The 19,879-nt window shown below is 37.0% G+C and overlaps 1 protein-coding gene across 1 annotated transcript in view; it reads left to right on the top strand.

The window, feature by feature from the left end:
• The window catches only part of LOC145992251 (ATP-dependent RNA helicase DDX55), a 48,976-nt gene that overhangs the window by 10,967 nt on the left and 18,130 nt on the right, over positions 1 to 19,879 (top strand). Inside the window, exons 3-8 of the mRNA XM_083128607.1 lie at positions 2,389 to 2,496; positions 5,092 to 5,367; positions 7,007 to 7,371; positions 10,565 to 10,656; positions 15,660 to 15,865; positions 18,044 to 18,212. Coding sequence (XP_082984733.1) covers positions 2,389 to 2,496; positions 5,092 to 5,367; positions 7,007 to 7,371; positions 10,565 to 10,656; positions 15,660 to 15,865; positions 18,044 to 18,212 — 1,216 coding nt within the window. The remainder of the gene's footprint in view (positions 1 to 2,388; positions 2,497 to 5,091; positions 5,368 to 7,006; positions 7,372 to 10,564; positions 10,657 to 15,659; positions 15,866 to 18,043; positions 18,213 to 19,879) is intronic.

The following is a 19,879-nucleotide window of genomic DNA, read 5'->3' as shown; positions in this document are numbered from 1 at the left end:
TTCACAACAAAATTGAAACTTGAAACCATGCAGAGTTCGTAGCATAGCTATCGCATGTTGATCAAACTTCAGCATTTGATAATGAAAGACTCTTCCAGTGTGTGGCTAAAGGAAACGAAAGACCTTTCTTTCTGCAGTTCAAGCTTTGAGCTTCAATTTTGATCAACCAAATTTTAATTTTAGGTGAAGTGTTTCCGACATTCTTATTTTATTTTATGTAACTTTTTTTTTTCGTGTAATAAAATACCTTTTAAATTTTGGTGAATGGCAGAAGGTTCAATTTAAAATTTTAATGATTACAATTTCAATTTGGGAAATTGTTTTGCCATAGGGAGATCGTAGCATATTCGCTCGGTTTAAGAAATATTGACCCTGGCAGACCTTGCCAGAGCCTGGTTAGAAATGTGCAGTATAAGACTTTTACAGGAAATGGTAAAAACACTGGCCTTTGGCTAGAGGTGACGAGAGGCCAACAAGAGTTTAAATAGGTGTGCATGAGAGCAACGCGAGGCCATTTTGCTTGGAATCATCGGAGAAGCAGGAGCTACTGGTCTATTTTATAAACTATAGCAATTCTATGTTGCTCCATGTTGAAAATACTTTCCTTCGGAGAGTTGGGAACTATGTTTCTTCCTGTGTGGGCTACATTTCTTCCCTCCCCAGCCAGGGAGGGACCAGGACGAAGGAATGCGAGAAGTGACAAATGAGCCCTGTATCCCTTCGACTGGACACGATCCATCGCCACCGAACTAATATAGGTAACATGTGGCAGAAACTGTAGGATCCAGAAAATGACCAGGATATGCTGTTCCCACAGTTTGGTAAAAACAACGCCGGACAGTCTCATTGGGCCAGGGGGACACGTGATCCACCAAAAGCTACAGTTTTGGGGAAATAGTTTTGAAGAGAAGACGATGGGTGACAAGACTTGAACTAGAGGGTACCCGCCGAGATTTGTTACGGACAGTATGCATTAAGAACACGAGAGTGCGCCAGTAACAGTTATGGTACAGAAGTGTGTTAAGACTCATGTTCGAACCCGGGACAGTAAGGTATCATGAAGTTGTACACGTGTGTGTGGTAAAAGTGCCAGTTTGATTAAAGTGTCAATTGGAGATACGTTTTGGTTTACATGTGTAACAAGTGTATCCTTTTTCTCGTGTAAGTATGCTAGGTTTAGTTGTTCATTAATTAAATATGTTAAAAATCTCTATTTGTTTCCCTTATCTTCAAGATTAAGAAATTAAGTATCTGATCATTGGTAACTGCAACGGGTAAACAAGACCAGGTAATGTTAGGTCGAGCTCTTGGCTCATAAATTAGCTAGCTTCCCTGGCCGAATCCTGGAATGGACCGTTACTAAACCACCAAATCTGTTGTAAAACCGATCAGGGTAAGCTATCCTTCACCCTTATCTGCCATTCGCATTGCTCAGACTCAGTATAAAACCTAATTATGAGTTTATCTTAATGTTAATTTAGATATTGGTACCTGCCCTTTCAGGGCTGTCTCTACCATAAATAGTAATATCGGGAGGGCCAAGTTACATACCTATTTAAGATCCCCGCGTTCATGTTGGAACGCTACGAGTTAATCATAGAAGTTAATAAAGTAATGAGCCAAAATTCTGGTAATTTAATTTTAAATACATACTTTTTTTGCATGGTTTGTTTTCTATATATGTCTGTTAACACATAATTCAAAGGCTTAGTGATTACTTACTGTGACCTTCCTGGAGAATGATTTTCCCATTCCCATACCCCCTGTCCATATTTGTTTTCAGACTGCTATTTGGGTACTGCTGTCTTGGATGTTGACCACCTCTGATACTATATAACTTGATGTTAGTTGCAAAGGGGTATTGCATCCCTAAGGGCAGGATCCTTGTGTAAATTTACTTTTCAAACCATAATTTCTTTGGTAAATAGTCTTTTGAAACACTGCAAGCTTTAAAGTTACTTCCACAATTGTCTCCAGTATTTTGAAACACTTCCTAATACTCCTATTAAACTTGCGGAAATCATTAAACATTTGGAACTCTTTCCTTGCAATGTCATAACGTAATATCATACACTAGTTCATTTGTATTTATGGCATAAACAAATGGAAGTCAACTAAATGTTGGAATCAGATTTGATACAAAGTGGTTAAAAGCCCAATTCTCATTTATCATGAGTCAACCTACAAAGAAGAATCAGTTCTACATGAATATAATTTTATTCTTTTCCAATGAAGAATGTTCAGTTCAGTCTATTGTGATTGTATTTCATATGTACATGTTAGCACTCACACTCATATAGGGCTCTTTCACTGAATTTGTGTAAATACCTGAACAATAGGAAGTTATAATTTTCAACTACTGTAAAATTGTTTCTCTTCTGCTTTCAGGCAGCATGTATCCCCCTATTTCTGAGGCACAAGGACGTTGCAGCAGAAGCTGTGACAGGCAGTGGGAAGACACTGGCTTTCATCATTCCTATCTTGGAAATGCTATTGGTGAATATTCATGTAATCATTTCAAAATTTTTATTACGTTGTATACTGGAAGTTTCATGGACCAAGTTTAGAGGTTACCATAATTTTTTTTTTTTTTTTTTTTTTGTATAAAATGCACCTAATTTTAACTTGAGAAACCTGTGATAATTTGGGGAAAAAAGTGAAGATTTTTTAAAAAATGGATCTATCATAAATTATAAGCAGGGATAGACAAAACTACAGAGCATTCCCTGACATTCGCTACGAGACTCGGCAGCAAGCTGCCCAGCATCAGCGCTTGTCTTTCCCGGTGAACGGGGCAGTGACAGTCGCTAGAAACGGCTATGAAAATTACAGTTTTCATATTGTGTACTAACCTTGACTACAGAAGGTGTTGAAAATGATGTCCATCTGCTGCCACACATTCCTGGCATCTCCGAAGGAAATTGGCATTTACACGTGCAAGTTCGTCTACTGTAATTCTCCGGATTTTTCGTACAATACTCTCTTTTAACTCATGGATGGTGTGCGGATTGTCTTTGTATACTTTATTTCCCCATTTTTCTTTCCACTTTTATTCAGAACTGACCCTGTTACTCTAAACTTTTTTACGAGGTTTAATATAAGTGATTGTCGCGGACCCGTTCACCGGGAAAGACAAACACTGATGCCGGGCTGCTTATCGCCGAGTCTTGTAGCGAATGTCAAGGAATGCTCTGTATAAATAATTCATGCACCAGATCCTTTTTCTCATCAACCACCATTTTTTTAAAAATCTGTGCTGAGAAAGCCATTCATCCAACTAAGATAAAGCTATATATTTTGAAATGTGATCTTAAAGTATTTAATTTATTAATATAAGATTGGATTAAAAGTAATTAATTCTTGTGCCGGAGTGCCCTTCCTAAAGAAGGTAACAGCATTAGTAATATATTCTAATGTATGGCCGACTATCATATTGCGGCAGATTTTAAAATGTGGCTAGCATCAGTGAAAAGAAGTTGTAATTACAAGTTTATTATTGTAATTAATAATTATGCACAATACAGAAAACACACAATAATAAACAAGACATAAATTATACTTTTTATTTTTTAAAAAAAAGTAATGGAAATTTTTGCAAGTGAACTTGAAATATTTTTAACAGTTTCAAAATTCAGGTGCCAGGTGAAAATTTGCAAGCAGCTGGGCACCTTGTATTTTTGTACCCCTGATTAAAGTACACAATCTGTCGTCAAGGTCTGCCGAATCTTCCCTTTCTGCCTGAGAAGGTCCATAACTGTGCTTTCTACCAATCAACGCGGTTACAGGATTCTGTGACGTCATCTTGTAAGCATTTTCCTTCCTTTGCCAGTCATTTTACATGGAAGCTCATTGGAGGCAGTAACGTTTTTAGTTAGTATACACATACCTATATGTATGCAATTGTTATTGTAATATAATTAAGCATTGTTTCCATATTAAAAACACTAAGTTGCGACCAAGGCAGTTTATTAAGATGTAAAAGCACTTAACATGTAACGTTTCAACCCTGTATCAGAGTTCTTCGTCTGAGGAAGACGAAACTTATTGTTTTTTTGTTATTGGAGTGTATGTAAGCAACGTCTTATTTAGAGTGAGGGTCCGGAGGGGTCTGAATTGTGTGGCATAAGTTTACATGAGTTGAAGTGAAGACATGCCTCCAGAAGTGAATCTCTGTAAAGAGATTTTTTTTCTGCTTGTAAAATGATACTGACTGGTTTCACTGAAAATTTGAGAAAATGTTTCATAATTTACTGCGCTGCTAATTATGAAAACCAAGTTGTATAATTAAAATGAAGTGAAATTAAAAGAGGAGCTCAAGTGCTGTAAAATTTTGTTATTAAAATATATATATTTTTTAAAGACATGGACGTTGGTGTAAGAATAAAACTTCATTTAATCTGCAGTTCGTTATAATAACAACTTTTATAGCATTATGTAAAATGTAATTTAAGAGTTTAGTTTAGGGTCTAATTTCTTACTTTTAAGCACCTAAAACTTTTTTTTTTTGATTGATTGATTTGGTTTATTTTGCTTCGCGTTTCTGCCTCTTTTGTCTGGCTAATCGCAAAGATGAGGATGAGAATTGATATGGTGACGCTCACAAACAACACATGTCCCGGCCGAAATTCGAACCCAGGACCTCTGACATCATAGCATGCTGTCCTAAACACTCCACCACAGAGGTTGACTTAATTCCCCCCCCCCCCCCCCCGTAAGTTTGTGAGAACTACTAATAAGCATAATATTACAGCTAGATTGACAGAAATGAAAGTATAGCACCTTCAATTTCAATGGTCCATTTTTGTTGTTTCAGTGCAGGTGTCACATATCTATGCAGTACAAAATCTGTTTTGCAAGTCTTGCAAGTAGCAAATAATGTATAAAATATGCATTTTACAAATGCACCAATTGCCTGTGTTGGCCAATACGAATAGGGTTTGGATTAATCTGTCCAATTCCTAGAAAATATAAATTTTCAAAGATGTTGAGTATCACAGTTGGCTTAAACATGAAACTTTTAATGATTTCTGTATCAGTTCCGATATATTGATTTCAGTCGCTATTGAATAGATCTTCTCTTCTCGTTCTCAGAAGCGATCAGAGAAGCTGAAGAAGACGGAAGTGGGGGCGATCGTTATATCTCCAACTCGAGAACTGGCAACGCAGATCTACGAGGTCCTCCAGTCCTTCCTGAAGCATATTCCCCAGTTCTCATCACTTCTGCTAATAGGTGGGAGCAATGTGTCTGCTGACATTGCGAAGTTGAAGAAGCACGGTGCCAATATTTTGATTGCCACACCCGGGCGGTTAGAGGACCTCCTCACAAATCAAGATGACCTCAACTTAGTAAAAGCCGTAAAAGAAGTGGTAAGTGTATGTATATATATATACAGACTGCGGTGGCTCAGTCGGCAACGCATCTGACTACCATGCTAAAGGTCCCGGCCTGTTCAAATCTGGGAACTTTTCTAACGTTGGAACGTTCTAACGCCCACCCAGCGTCAAATGACATGGGTACCTGGGGGAAACCCTGGGGGGTAAAGGTGGTCAGGGGTGTGATGCTGATCACATCACCCCCACTGATGACCGGATCAAGACAGTGTGGGGCGTTACCCCCACACCCCCTACGCATTCATGGTGTGGTGCTAAGCACAGGGAGCACTTTACCTTTTTCCTTTATATATATACAGGGTGAGTCAAAAGTCAGGTTACGTAGGAGTTTTCCTTGTCTGTTTTGACCAGTTTCCTTGTGCATGCACTGTGATCTCGTTGAGTCTTCGTACCGACACCAATGGATTTTTTACCTTTGGGGTCATTTAAAGATGTTCGTCTACTCAGTTAAGATTCAGAACATCCAGCATCTGAAGAAACGCATTGTGCAATGTGCAGACATGATAATGCCGGACATTCTGCAAAGGGTTCTGGAGATGTGGAAACATCGTGTACACAAATGCATTGATGTTCAAGGTGCACACATTGAAGATAATACTATAAATCCCTATGTAACCTGACTTTTGACTCACTCTGTATTTATTTATTTATTTATTTGTTTGCTTATTTATTTGTGTACATGAGGAAGTTAAGGCTATAATGCCTATTATCTTACATCTGTTTACTAATTAAATAGAAGGAAATAAATAAAAAGAATACAATTTATAAACACAGAGACACAAACAATAAAGCAGTACAGTTTATATTACACACACACACACACACATACAAGCAAATACATAACATTATGCTTGAACATAGTTCAAACCGGCATATGTTAATGATAATTCATCTTAAATATTACATATCACTTTTTCTTCCTGGGCCTTAATTTCCTCTGTCATTTCCCCACCTACTACATACTTTGGAAAGTCAAATAATTTTCATTATTTAATTGATGTAATTTTAACACTTTTGAACGTCACAATTGAGGAAGAGGCATGCATTTAGTGTGTGCATAGAGTATATTGTAATCTACAGAGCAGGTTTTGCTTATTACGTTGTTTGTGTGTATACCATTATTATTGTTGCTAAGATTTGTATTATTTATATGTTATTTGAATTAATAATATGTTACGATTGCCATATTGTTATGCATTTTGCATATTTTATCCTTGTAATTTAGTACTTTTTATGTGACTTAGTGCTGTATAAGATTGTATACTGTGCTCAGCACTGAAAATAAACGCTAATAGCTTCCTGCTATTATCTGTTAACGATTTTAATGTGAAATATTGTATTTGCAGGTTGTTGGACCAAATATGATTCATAATAATATATGGTTATGGTCGTTGGGAGGGGTGGTTGAACTGGTACTTTGACACCCCCTCCTGGAAATTGGCATTGGCATCATTTCAAGCTAAGAAAACGACTGAAAATTGGTCATTTTTATTAACAATACATTTCAGTTTGTTAGTATTCAAACAGAATAACAGCTCACCCCTAGTTGTTACATAAAGGATTGCACATAAGGTTGTCACAATGTAATTAACAAATGTAATTCTTTTCCATTTAGGACGTGCTGGTGCTAGACGAAGCTGACCGACTCCTAGATCTGGGCTTTGAAAAGACGATCAACTCCATCCTCCGGTACATGCCACGCCAAAGGAGAACGGGCCTCTTCTCTGCCACACAGACCAAGGAAGTTGAGAACTTGATTCGTGCCGGTCTGCGAAACCCCGTCGTGATCACCGTAAAGGAGAAGGGGACGGACAGTGACCTCCGCACACCGGCAACCTTGGACAATTATTACACCATGTGCGAAGCTGACAAGAAGTTTTCCCAACTCGTATCTTTCATTAAGGAACAGGGTCAAAAGAAGTTCATGATATTCATGTCCACATGTGCATGTGTGGAGTATTTTTCTATACTTTTAAAACAGTGAGTCATGAGTGCTTATGCTCGTAAAGTAAGAGTTGATGAACTTATATACGAGGAGGTATCAAAAAGTTTTGCCTGTTGAGGTATAATTTGTTTAATAATGGAAAGATTGAAACAATGAACATACATATAGTTTCCTGTAGCATCCTCTACTCGGAGTTACCCTTCCACACAGTTGCCATCACGTTAAATGCATTTGTGCCAGCGTTTTATCCATCCCTGAAAACCAGTTTGGAAAAATTCCACAGAACACTCCCTGCCCCACCGTTTAGAGCTGTTTTAACCTCTTGCAGGTCATCGAATCTCATGCCACGAAGGACAGACTTAGCTCAGACTTAAGTAGTTAAGTTCAAAGTGGGAGAAACCGAAAGTATGATCATGACAAGGAGTGGCAGGCCATCAACGTCGTTGACCGACGACAACTGCCACAGGGATGATGAGCTCATTCGAGAGGATAGACGCATCACCATCCAGGAAATTTCTGATTCAGTATACATGTCCTATGGATCAGCACATGCAATGAGTGAGAGTTTGGGATACCATAAAGTCTGTGCTTCGTGACATGAGATTCGATGACATACAGGAGGTTAAAACAGCTCTGAACAGTGGGGTAGGGAGTGTTCTGTGGAATTTTCCCAAACTGGTTTTGATGGCTGGATAAAACGCTGGTACAAATGCATCGAACGTGATGGCAACTGTGTGGAAGGGTAACTCCGAGTAGAGGATGCTACAGGAAACTATATGTATGTTCATTGTTTCAATCTTTCCATTATTAAACAAATTATACCTCAACAGGCAAAACTTTTTGATACCCCCTCATATATGTTGTGCATATGTGTGTGTGTGTGTGTATAGAATCAGGTTTCTAATTGTAGGTACTTTGTGCTCTTCCACACACAGTTGTCATTAGATCACAGTACAGTTTGAAGAAGACAATGTGATATAGAGACATTACAACATGTGAACAGAGTGGTCACAGGGTGTCTACCAATCAAGAGTGCAAAGAAATCAACAAGTAGGTCAAGAAGTTAATGAAAGGCAAGAAATTATGCTTGTGATCAAGAATTTTTTCTATCACTGATGATTTTCTATGACTGATTCATTGATTTAGTTTATTTTACTTCAATTTTCTGCCCCTTTGGCTAATCGCGAAGATGAGAATGAGGGGTGGTAAGATAAGATGAATGAAGGGGCAATCACAAATATTTAGGGATGACACCATAAGCCCCACATAAGATTATACTGGCTGTGAGTCCATATGCCGGAGCCTTGCTAGTCTGCCAAATGCAGTCCAGGATGCATTCATAGATAAAGGAAGTCCAATTCTCTTCTTAAATACAGCTTCAGTTTTCATCTTAACTGGCCTTTTGGTAGGGGTTTTTCATTAAATTAATATTATTTTCTTAATTAAAAAAATAAGTAGGGGTCGAAAATGAAAATAAAAGGTCAAAAGAAAGTCAATAATTTTTGATTTGTTATTTTGGTAGACACCCTGAGTCCCAAATCTACGACGATTATGGTTCAATGCTTGATATGGTCACATACCCGATACCATACCGATGTTCTGGAATGTCCTCCACTGAAAGACCACAAACAAGGTGCCTTGATTACCAGGTAGTGTCATTTTCCAACTGGCTGCTGGGCTGGCATGAAAATCCTTGATATCAGTGAGAATTGACCAGAGAGAATTATTCTCCATGGTCTTGCCTGTCTTCTGCTCAGTATGTTGGAAATTTCTATGCTTCATCACATATTTTGTGAACTGTTACTGTATCCTGTAATCCTGTAGAAAATACAATGTTTGGAAACTAGAATTTGTAAATACGGAGAAACTAGTACTCACTTTTATCCGCGAAGCTGTTTTTTCTTCTTTTTCGATTAATTTCAGTGGCCACTGCCACCATCCTCGTTGGAACTTGCTGCGCTGTTGCTTGGCGTGCGTCTTTTGTTCGTAGTTCTCTGGCTGCCGTTAGGTGTGCTGTGCATCTTGGTGCGTCGTCTGCTATTTCCGGGCGATAACTGCTGCAGTAGTGGAATCCAAGTGTGGTGCGCTTCCCCGCTATCGATGTTTAGTTCGTGCGGGAAGTGCATTATGGCGTGCGTTTCCTTGATTTTGGTGTCTACGAGCATGTGGGCAGTGTGTTTGACTCGAACCTTTTGAATTTTATGGTTATTGTATTTGATATGTTTAGCAAGACCAGTAGTGGGTTGGGCTTTTTTCGCATCTGCTAGGTGCTGTTGGATTCTTTCATTGACAGATCTGATGGACCTGCCGATGTAATGAGCCTTGCATTCACACTCTGCATCGTATACACCTGGGTTGTCAAGGGGGGAGAGGAAGTACCGTTTGTGCTTGTTCAGTTTATCAGTTATTTTGGAGTTGGGTTTGTGCGCTACTTTGATGCCAAATAGGAGAAGGACTTTGGCTATGCGGTTGGAAGTGGTCTCTCTTTTCCCAATTATGAATAGAATATGTATAGAGGATTTCTAGAGGTTACAGACTGGCACTTTACAAGCAGTTATATTTACGTTTAATTTTGTTTTATATGATTCATAAAACATATAATGAAAATAATATAACCCAGGATATTTCTTGAAATCTATTCTGCCAGCAGCCAGCCACCATGCTACATTGTCAGGGGTCCCGTTTTCAAATCCCAGCCTGGGCATTTTGTGTCTCGCTTTATCACTCATATTTGCAATTAGCCAAAAGTGGCAGAAATGTGAAATAAACAAAATCAAAACAATCAATCAATATTCTGCCAGCAGTATATAAGAATAATTTTGAAGGTAACAGATTAACATAATTTACAACCTATGAATCTGGATTTTCTGAATCAAAGTTAGTGGAATAATAGTTGATGAAGTAATTTCTTACAGACAAATTTTAGAGTTTAGAAACACATGAATTGCATATTCACATTCTAAAGATGTTCTCCTTTAAAAATATGTACAGCACATTGCTCTTCACTGATATATAATTTTCACCATCAAGTTGATAGAAATATACACATGAAACTCGTTGTTCCATGACACTTATGCACGTTTTGTGTGGATATTAATATCTTACCATGTCTAAAGTCCGATAACATGAATGATAACCATCAAATTTGACATTTATATGGAATTGCTCTGTGAACCATATTCATCTATGGAGAGCATAAAATTGATAAAAATGATTTATTTTTTGCAGCTTTATCCGTAATGTGCCAATACGATGTCTTCATGGACAAATGAAGGACAAGAGGTATAAAGTTTTTGACGATTTCCGAAGTTTGGAGAGTGGTAAGTAGCACTAAAGCAGTTTTATATTTTATTGTTATAATTGCAATAATATAATATTAGACTGTAAAAGGACTGAGCCAATCCTTTCCTGGCATTTTGATCTTTTGTGGGGTCTTCAAAAATACAATGCAACACTTTCATGGTGTATAATTATGCTGGGGTTATGAAAAATTCGAAGTTTCCACTTATTTTTGTGTGAGAAGCTATATTTTGTGATTACGTAACAGGTATTGTAATATTATTTTGATGAGCTCTGGTAAATTGGTGCTTATCATTGGGATGGAATACTCGCCAAGTAACATTAAGGAATATTTTGAACAATTCTTGAATGTGTGAAGTGTTGTGTTTCCACATCATGAATTAGGATGTTTCTTTTTTTTTAATAGCCCTAGCATACCCAAGAGGTCCAGGGTGGGAGCACACTGTAAGGACCACCACCTCTATTTTTTCAATTTTTCAACTGAAATTTTTTATAAAGAAATGAAAATAAATTACATTGTTCTGTAGGGAATATTCTATATTAGTTTTGTTCATAAAGAACATAAATGTAATGTATATAGGAGGAAAAATGCACTTGGAGGGTGTATCAGGCACCAGCTTTAAAAGCATGTTATTTGCGACGCTCATGCTAGTGAGAGAGTACAATTGGTTGGTAATGATGATATTTTTTGTAATTATTATAATTAATAAACAACTGAACGTCTGTAAACAAAGAAGCATTAAGAAAAAATTATTATGGCTTTTGTGAGTTTTCGCGAATGGTAAGATTGGGTGTGACACTCATGCAATAATTGTTTATTATTTTTTATAAATGATGGGAATTTTTTAAGTCATTATATTTAATAAATAACTAAACTTCTATAAACAAGAAAGCAAGAAGCAATTCAATAAGGAAATGGTTTCTTGAATTTTAATGATTAAAGTAAGTGGACATTTGACCCCCCCCCCCCAATCCCCTCAGGTAAGTACGTTTCTTGTATGGCACTCGTAAGCTACGGTTAACTTTTAAGGCACACTGCCTTCATTAACAGAGAATGCAGTATCTGGGATGGAAATGGTAGTGCTTTGTTTGATCTTAAGCTGTGGTACGAGTAGTTCCATTTTTCCCCATCTGGTACATATTTCTTGATTTGCGTCACCATCTGCTGTGTTTTATGCTGGCAGCTGTTTTGCTTTCCCTCATCTGGTGGCATTGCAGGATGGTGACTGGCAGGTTGGGTTGTTTTCTGCCTTGTGTTGCTTGCTAGGACATGGTTCATATTTATTGGATGGGTGGAGGGGGGAGTTTATTGGAAATCCTCTAAATTCTGAAAGTGGAAACACCAAACTTCACATATGCAATACTAAAACTGCATTTACCGCACCCATCATGAAACAAACAGCACGATACAAACCACTTTGAAAGTTTGTTCGAGCTTTCAACTCAATCTTGATGTCATCATAAGGTCTAGTCAAGATTCAGTGAACAACTTGTTAGTTGTTGCAATTTTCAAGTACAGTAGAGCGTCGATTATCCGAAGTAATTGGGGGACATGGGTGTTCGGAAAACTGGTTTGTTCGGATAATCGAACTGTACATGTTTATTTGCCAAAAAGAAGTACTGTACAGTAAATTTATTCATAAAAACAGGCATCTCTTTAAGTATGTATTACAAAGTAACGTACAAAGGCAACTTTAGTAGGAATATATAGTATGTGGTACAGTTTATTAAACAAAAATATGTACATATTACATACGCATTTTGCATGAACAATACACACAGTACACAAAATTAACGTTTAAAAAAATCCTTTATTTTGGTCTGTCTAAGCAAGCCTACACGCTTACGAGCAGCTAAGTCACGTACTTTTTTCATTACAGATATCTGAAAGTGAGCGAGTACACAGTTCGGTTAAGCGGTCGTTCGGTTGACCGACGTTCGGATAATCGATGCTCTACTGTATATGGTTATCAGTGAGAATCAGCTTTCATCTCTTGTATGTGGTTTGCCACTTCACAGCCAAACTTCAAATCCCAGAGAGACTTACAAAACTTGGTTTATCTTCAAGCAAAATTCCACAAGTAACAGAAGTTAAAAATGTCCAGCTTTGGCATGTACTAACTTTTTTTTTATTATTATTTATTTCATTCAAGAAGTAAAGATGGCCACAGTTCCTGTTGTGAGTACAATAAACAAATTGACATCTTTACTTCTTGTCAGCAAGGCAGCCACATTGATTATTGTCTTAACTCCTGAAGAAACCACATAATGTGGCAAAAGCTGGAATAAAATAAGTTAGTACTAAAGTCGTTTGCACGTTCAGAAGACACAACGGCACTTATGGAGAAACAGCACAGTGTTGCCAATACAGCGCTAGCTCATGTCGCCGGGAAGTGATGACCTTCCTTCACAATGAAGATGTTACGTATTTTGTATATATAATGACAATTATATGTAATTATTAATATTAATATTATACTGTGAACGTTACAGTTATCCTTTTTACTATGATCCATTGCGATCACTACACACGCGAGTGTAATGCACGAATATGACACTTCAGAAATCACTTAAAAAAGAAAAAATCCCTGAGCGCTCACACAACTGAAAACACTTTTTCGAGAGAGGGAAAAAGTCTAAACAGACCAAAGCAGATCTCTCACTCAAGTACATGGGTTAGATTCAAGTTGCAACCCAAACAAACAAATGAGTTATGGCCCACGTGAACTGATAAGACGTGAATGACTCAAGCAAGGCATGTCATATTTCTATCTTGAAGCCCCATATTTTGCCACGTGTTGGAAAGCTTTTCAAAGGTTAATATGGTGTCTATGAATTTATGTGTACCTTGGAAACTGAAAGGTGATCTTCATTTCAGTATTAATGTCGACAGTAATGTAAACAAAAACAACGTGTATTTTGTGTATTTGCGACAGCACTAATGTTGCTCACAACAGCAGCATTGGAAATAATTGTCAATTATTAAATTTAAGTAATTTCAATTCCATTATAACAAACTGCATGAAGTTCATATTTTTACTGAATGGAAATAAAATAACAACTCGAAAACTTGGTGGTGATTAGCCAGAATGCTGCGGTGAGCCAGCTCAAGATGGCCAGACAACATCTCCTTACTTCGCGTGCGGTTCGGGTTAAAAAGAAACTCCAAATGCATGGAAGTAATATTTCTGGGAACCTTTGAGTGGTTATAAAAAATAATTTCATTATTTTCTCCACAACTTTGTCGCTGGAAGTTTTTACTTGGAGTTACAGAACAAGAAATGGCCAGCGACGACATTTTCTACTGCACAAATATAAAAAATCTCCACATACTTTATTTGAATATTTTTTAATGCGAATATGCTTTAAAGTATTGATAAATTCTGAGTACCACCATCACCGATGACAATTAAAAAACAGTGTCAATTTTTTTAATAATGAATGCTTCAATTTTACGGCATGTTTCAACGTTAGGAATGAAAACAATGTAAAAATTGTGTTTTCACATTAAATTTGCATTTTTAATTTATCTAAAATTATGTAAGCAAGTTACCAGTTTTTTGTGTTCACCATCGTATTCTCTACAAAATTTCCTGCAAAACTGCAGGTACCGATTTTACTTAAGCTAAATTTGTAAATCCAGAAATTTCACAACAGCGTGCTCGTATTTCCCATAAGAAAAGCATTGCCCATAAGAACCCATTGTGTCTTCTGAACGTGAAAACGACTCTAGAGATGGATGCTTAGCAGAAATTTGATATCGCGATATATCATCAAGAAAATATCATCACAGATGATATGATACTCCGCAATATATATCGCCAAATATCATGATGATATATCACTGATATGATATTTATTGCTAAAATATCATGAGGGTATATCACCCAACACTAGTTAGTGTGAGGGCAAATCAAAAAGTCTTTGCGCCTAACTATTTATTGCCAGATTACAAACCATAAAAGAAAAACAAGATATACACAATCTTCTACGTACTTTTTGCTATTTTTCCACATAATCACCACACCTTTGAGGCACTTGTCCTACCGTACCACAAGTTTTGCAATGCCCGTTGCTGATCACTGAACCAATGACGAACAAGGTTCTGTACTTCTGTGTCGTTCGTGAACCTCTGTCCTGCCAGGATCTTCTTCAATGTACCAAAAAGATGGTAATCACTGGGGACTAGGTCTGGGCTGTATGGGGGGTGCTCCATAATCTCCGACCCCCATGACTGAAGTTTCACGATTGTCTTTTTTGTCACGTGTGGTTTCGCTTTCAGTGACATGACCATTAGCTTGCCCTTGTGGACATCATCAAGAAGTTAGGAACCCACCGATACGACATCTTGCGGTATCCCAAAGAATCGTGAACAACGTCATAAACACTACCATAGGAAATGCCAAGTTCAGTGGCAATGTCCTTCAGATGAACACGACGATCAGCTTTCACCATTTCATCAACATGGGTAATGTTGTCCAGTGTCAGAAAGGAACGAGGTCGGCCCGATTGCTCATTGTCCTCCACATTTCCCATCCATTTTCAAACCCCTTGCACCACCCCTGCACACTTCACACTGATAAACACTTGTCCCCATACACTGGCTCCATTTCCCTGTGGATATCTGTGGCTGTTTGTCCTTTGCACCATAAAAAACGAATAACAATTCACTGCTCATATGGCATGGTCTTCCTGAGCCATCTTTGCCAACCGATAACAGCACCGTGTCGTGGAATAAATCGGAAGTCTCAATAGGGCCATTCCAAGAAAAGCCTACTGCATTGCTTGTATATATCGCTTTTGTAATAACACTTATAACAATCTATAAAAAAAAATAGGCGCAATGACTTTTCAATTTTCCCTCGTACATGCCAAAGCTGGACAATTTTAACTTCTGCTGCTTAGTGAAATGATTGCATGTGGTGTAAGTTACCGTTTATCTAGATTCAATAAGTTTAAAAATTTTCATTCAAGTGTACAATAATAATAAAACCATCACTAATATGTACTTATGTTTCTTTAGGTATATTGTTTTGTACAGATGTGATGGCTAGAGGTGTTGACATTCCTCTTGTTCATTGGGTGATTCAATTTGACCCTCCATCCTCAGCAGCTGCGTTTGTTCACCGGTGTGGCAGGACTGCCAGAATTGGAAATGAGGGCTCAGCACTCGTTATGCTGCTCCCTACAGAAGACACATATGTCGACTTTATTAACATAAACCAGAAGGTAATCTCTTATGAATTTTCCATTGCCCTTGTCAAACAATTAATTTTGCCTTCACTATTGCAGATCATTTCTAAAACTAGGGATGTGCTGATATGAAATTTTGGCTGATACCAATAAAGTACCAATATAAAATTTACCGATAACTGATATTCTGCATATCCAATATAAAGTGATTCATTGACATCCTTAATAAATGTATGTTAGCAGATGAACCAAACTTTTGCAATTCCAAAGAAGCTGCTTATGTACTTTAAAAATAAAGTACAGAATAGAGATTATATGTTTATATTAGGGCGGAGCCTATACTGATATTAGGGCGGAGCCTATACTGATACCGACGTATCGGTATCAGCCAGCTGATACCACCGGTATCGATATCAGAAAGTATAATTTGGAATTCATCTACCGATACCAACTTATGGTTTTTGGCATATTTGTATTGACAGAAAACCTGCAAAAATGCTGCGCAACACTTTGGTGGAGACTAATTATCCTGGAAATTATGCAAAATTGAAACTTTCTTTTTCTTTTTACATGAAAAACTGTATTTTGTGATTACATAATATCTATTTTAAATAGATAAAATAAAATTTATTTTAATATTCTGATGTAATTCTTGAATATTCTAAAACACGTGGAAAATTGATGCATATACTTGTAATTGGAGAAGAATATTTACACACCAATATTATTGAATATTTTGAACAAATTTTAATTATTGCAATTTTGAAGTATCTGTATCGGTGGGAATTTGTAAGAGAATCAACATTGGTGTTGGTTCAAAGTGGTATCGGCTCAACCCTAGTTTATATCCGTTAAGATTGTAACAAAATGGCACAATATTTCACTAAATTGTAAGATATTTGGTGCGGTCAATAAATAACCGGTTTTATGCCATGAAATAGCGAAAAAAAGTGACAGAGCAATGAAACTTATGGGATATGTAGGGCAGGCTGGGGTACACCACATGTCCGCAAGACAAGTTCCAGACCATGTTGCTAGGTGGCAGCACTGGCAGGGAAGGGAGGTTTTGTGTGGAAGTGAGGTGAGCCATGGCATTCACAGTGTCAGGTGCCTTAACGCAGGGGAGTATGCCATTACGGATGAGTCCATTTCTGCCATTAATCCGGTTATTTATTGACCATACCAAATATATCGGATTGATATAATTATCAGTAATTTTACTGAAACACCGATATGCCTATATTGGCTGATACCGATAGAATACTGATGAATCTGCCCCATCCCTAGCTAAAACTATTCAAACAGGAAATGTGAAATATCATACTGTAGTTTATATTTTCCATGTTTTTGAAACATGTGAGGTACATTTCATTACCATGTTTTGTCATGAAATGATTTGCAAAATGCGAAATCAACTCTTAAACACGAAATTTAGAGTTTATTTACCAATGTGACAGTTTCTGAAGTCTGAATTATTCTGTGAGTTACTTAAAGGTATGGAAATATTTATTAATTCTATCATAAAAAGTTGAGAATTAAAATTAGAATCCTTTACATGGGAATAAACTTAATACTCTGACAACTTCATAAATATTTTATTAGTAAGAAATGTTTATTTTTTTGTAATAAGCATAGTTTTTAATATCAAGTTAGAATTATATTTACCATTTTAACACCAAAATGCCATTTTAAATACCGTGTTTGATCCTGAAATGTGCCCCGTTTTTCGTACTGACATCTTGATCCTTCATTCCCCATAAATATGTGGCTGCAGTCATTGCATTTGCATCCGAACACGCAGAGCAATGTCACAGTATGCCCAAGACCTATCTTTTAAGTTCTTTCTGATTGAGCCTGTATTTTTCAGTGAGATTTCTACTTGGTTATCCATCAAGTTTAATTTCAACAGTGGCACTGGGTTAAAATTCTAAAATTGTACAGGTGACTGACCTGCCCTCTATGTCAGATGACATTTTTTTCATCCATGATGTGACTGCTGGAATACCCCTATATATGCCTCATGGCATGGGGTAAATTGCAGGGGGAACTGTACCTTATTTTATATCCTTGTGAACAACGTGTCCAATGGTGTATTGTTAGTGGTGTTACTGTGAGTTTGATACCTGATGGTGCACATTTTGGTGGTACAGACATGGATCTCCAGTTAGTCTTTGTATTTGTATAATGTGAACTTAAATATGAACTTCATGGTAGGTGAAACTTGCTCGCATGGAACTGCCACAGAAGGGAACAGACTTGTTGAAATCCATAAGGAAACTCCAGCTGCAGGACAGAGCTGTCATGGACAAGGCAACAAGGGCCTTCGTGTCTTACGTCCAGGCTTACAGGAAGCACGAGTGTCATCTTCTTCTTCGAGTCAAAGGTGAGTGTTGTAACATTTTCTTTTATGCAGGGGGTAAATAAAATCTCCTGTCTTTCTGTCCTTCTCTTCTGTTGTGTGCAGCGTTGATAACCATTTGACTATACGGCAGCACTAACGGAATACATTTTGCTTAACCAAAGTTAACAATTTCACAAAGATGGAATTATGACGTTTTTCCCACTGTTTATATAGACATAGACATAACAGTTGGGCTGAAAAGTTCGTAGGCTAACATAGTAAAAAATATTTTTTTGACAAAATTTTATTTTATTATTCAATATGGTTGCCTTTGAGGGCGATACAATGATTATAGCGGTCATACAATTTTTCGATGCCATTTTTATAGTACGATTTCTCTTTAGCCTCAAAATAGGCCTCAGTTTCGGCGATTACCTCTTCATCAGTGCTAAATTTCTTTCCAGCGAGCATTCTTTTAAGGTCTGCAAACAGGAAAAAGTCACTGGGGGCCAGATCTGGAGAATATGGTGGATGGGGAAGCAATTCGTAGTCTAATTCATATAATTTTGCCATCGTTTTCATTGATTTGTGACATGGTGCATTGTCTTGATGAAACAGCACTTTTTTCTTCTTCAAATCTTTTTTCGTGATTTCATCCTTTAAACGCTCCAACAACGCTATGTAATAATCTCAGCTATCTCGATCAACTTCACTTTACAATCATTTAAAATTATTTTGTGGACTTTTTTGATGTTTTCGTCGGTAACAGCCTCTTTGGGGCGTCCACTGCATGCATCGTCTTCGATGCTCATTTCGCCTCGTTTAAATTTAGCAAACCACTTCTCAACGGTTGATTTTCCTGGTGCAGAGTCCGAATAATGTTTATCAAGCCAAGCCTTGGCTTCAACAGTATTTTTTTTCGCCAAAAAGCAATGCTTTATTAACACACAAAATTCTTTTTTATCCATTTTTTCACAATAACAAAAGCTGCTTCACTCACAATGCTATATCTCACGAACTAATTATCCGGCAGCTGTGAAATTTATACACGTATCTTTTGAAGGTTAGTACTAAGTAAAAATCACATGGATTTAATTCTAGTAACGCCATCTATGAGTCAGCCTACGAACTTTTCAGCCCAACTGTTAAGTTTTATTTTTCTTCCGGGTGTCTACCAGTCTGTAAATATTGGAAGAGTCAGGAAATTTACTTTTTCTAGAAATGTCAGTGAAATTTACTGTTTCTAAAAAAAAAATCAACATTTTTGTGGTAGTTCAATAACAGTAGGTTTTTGAACAAAGAAAAAAAGGACAATGGACAAACTACACTTCAATTTGATATGCTGAGTATTACTGGTAGAAATTGTACATTAAATACTCTAGGAAAGGATTATGTTTTGAACTATTTTAATGTAGAAATCCACTACACTCAGTGCCTATTGGATTTCCCCACTTTCTTTTAAAAATTTTGTACTGAGGGTGGTAGATATTCGGATTAGTTTAATTACTTAATTTTACTCCAATTATTTATGCTATGATTATGATTTTTATTAAAAAAAATCTTTTTTAACCTTGTGCCAAGGATTACATAAAAGCTCACCCCTGATACCCCATTCTAACAGTCAATTTCTGTTGAGTTTTCCATATATTCATTACTTTTGCATGTAAAGTGAATATTATAAAAAGTTGATGAAGTGGGATTGAAAGTGT

The sequence above is a fragment of the Lepisma saccharinum genome, chromosome 9, assembly GCF_977018435.1.
Source record: "Lepisma saccharinum chromosome 9, izLepSacc3.1, whole genome shotgun sequence".
NCBI lineage: Eukaryota > Metazoa > Arthropoda > Insecta > Zygentoma > Lepismatidae > Lepisma > Lepisma saccharinum.
The sequence above is the reverse complement of the archived record's forward strand: the minus strand, read 5'-3'. Positions and strand labels throughout refer to the sequence as shown.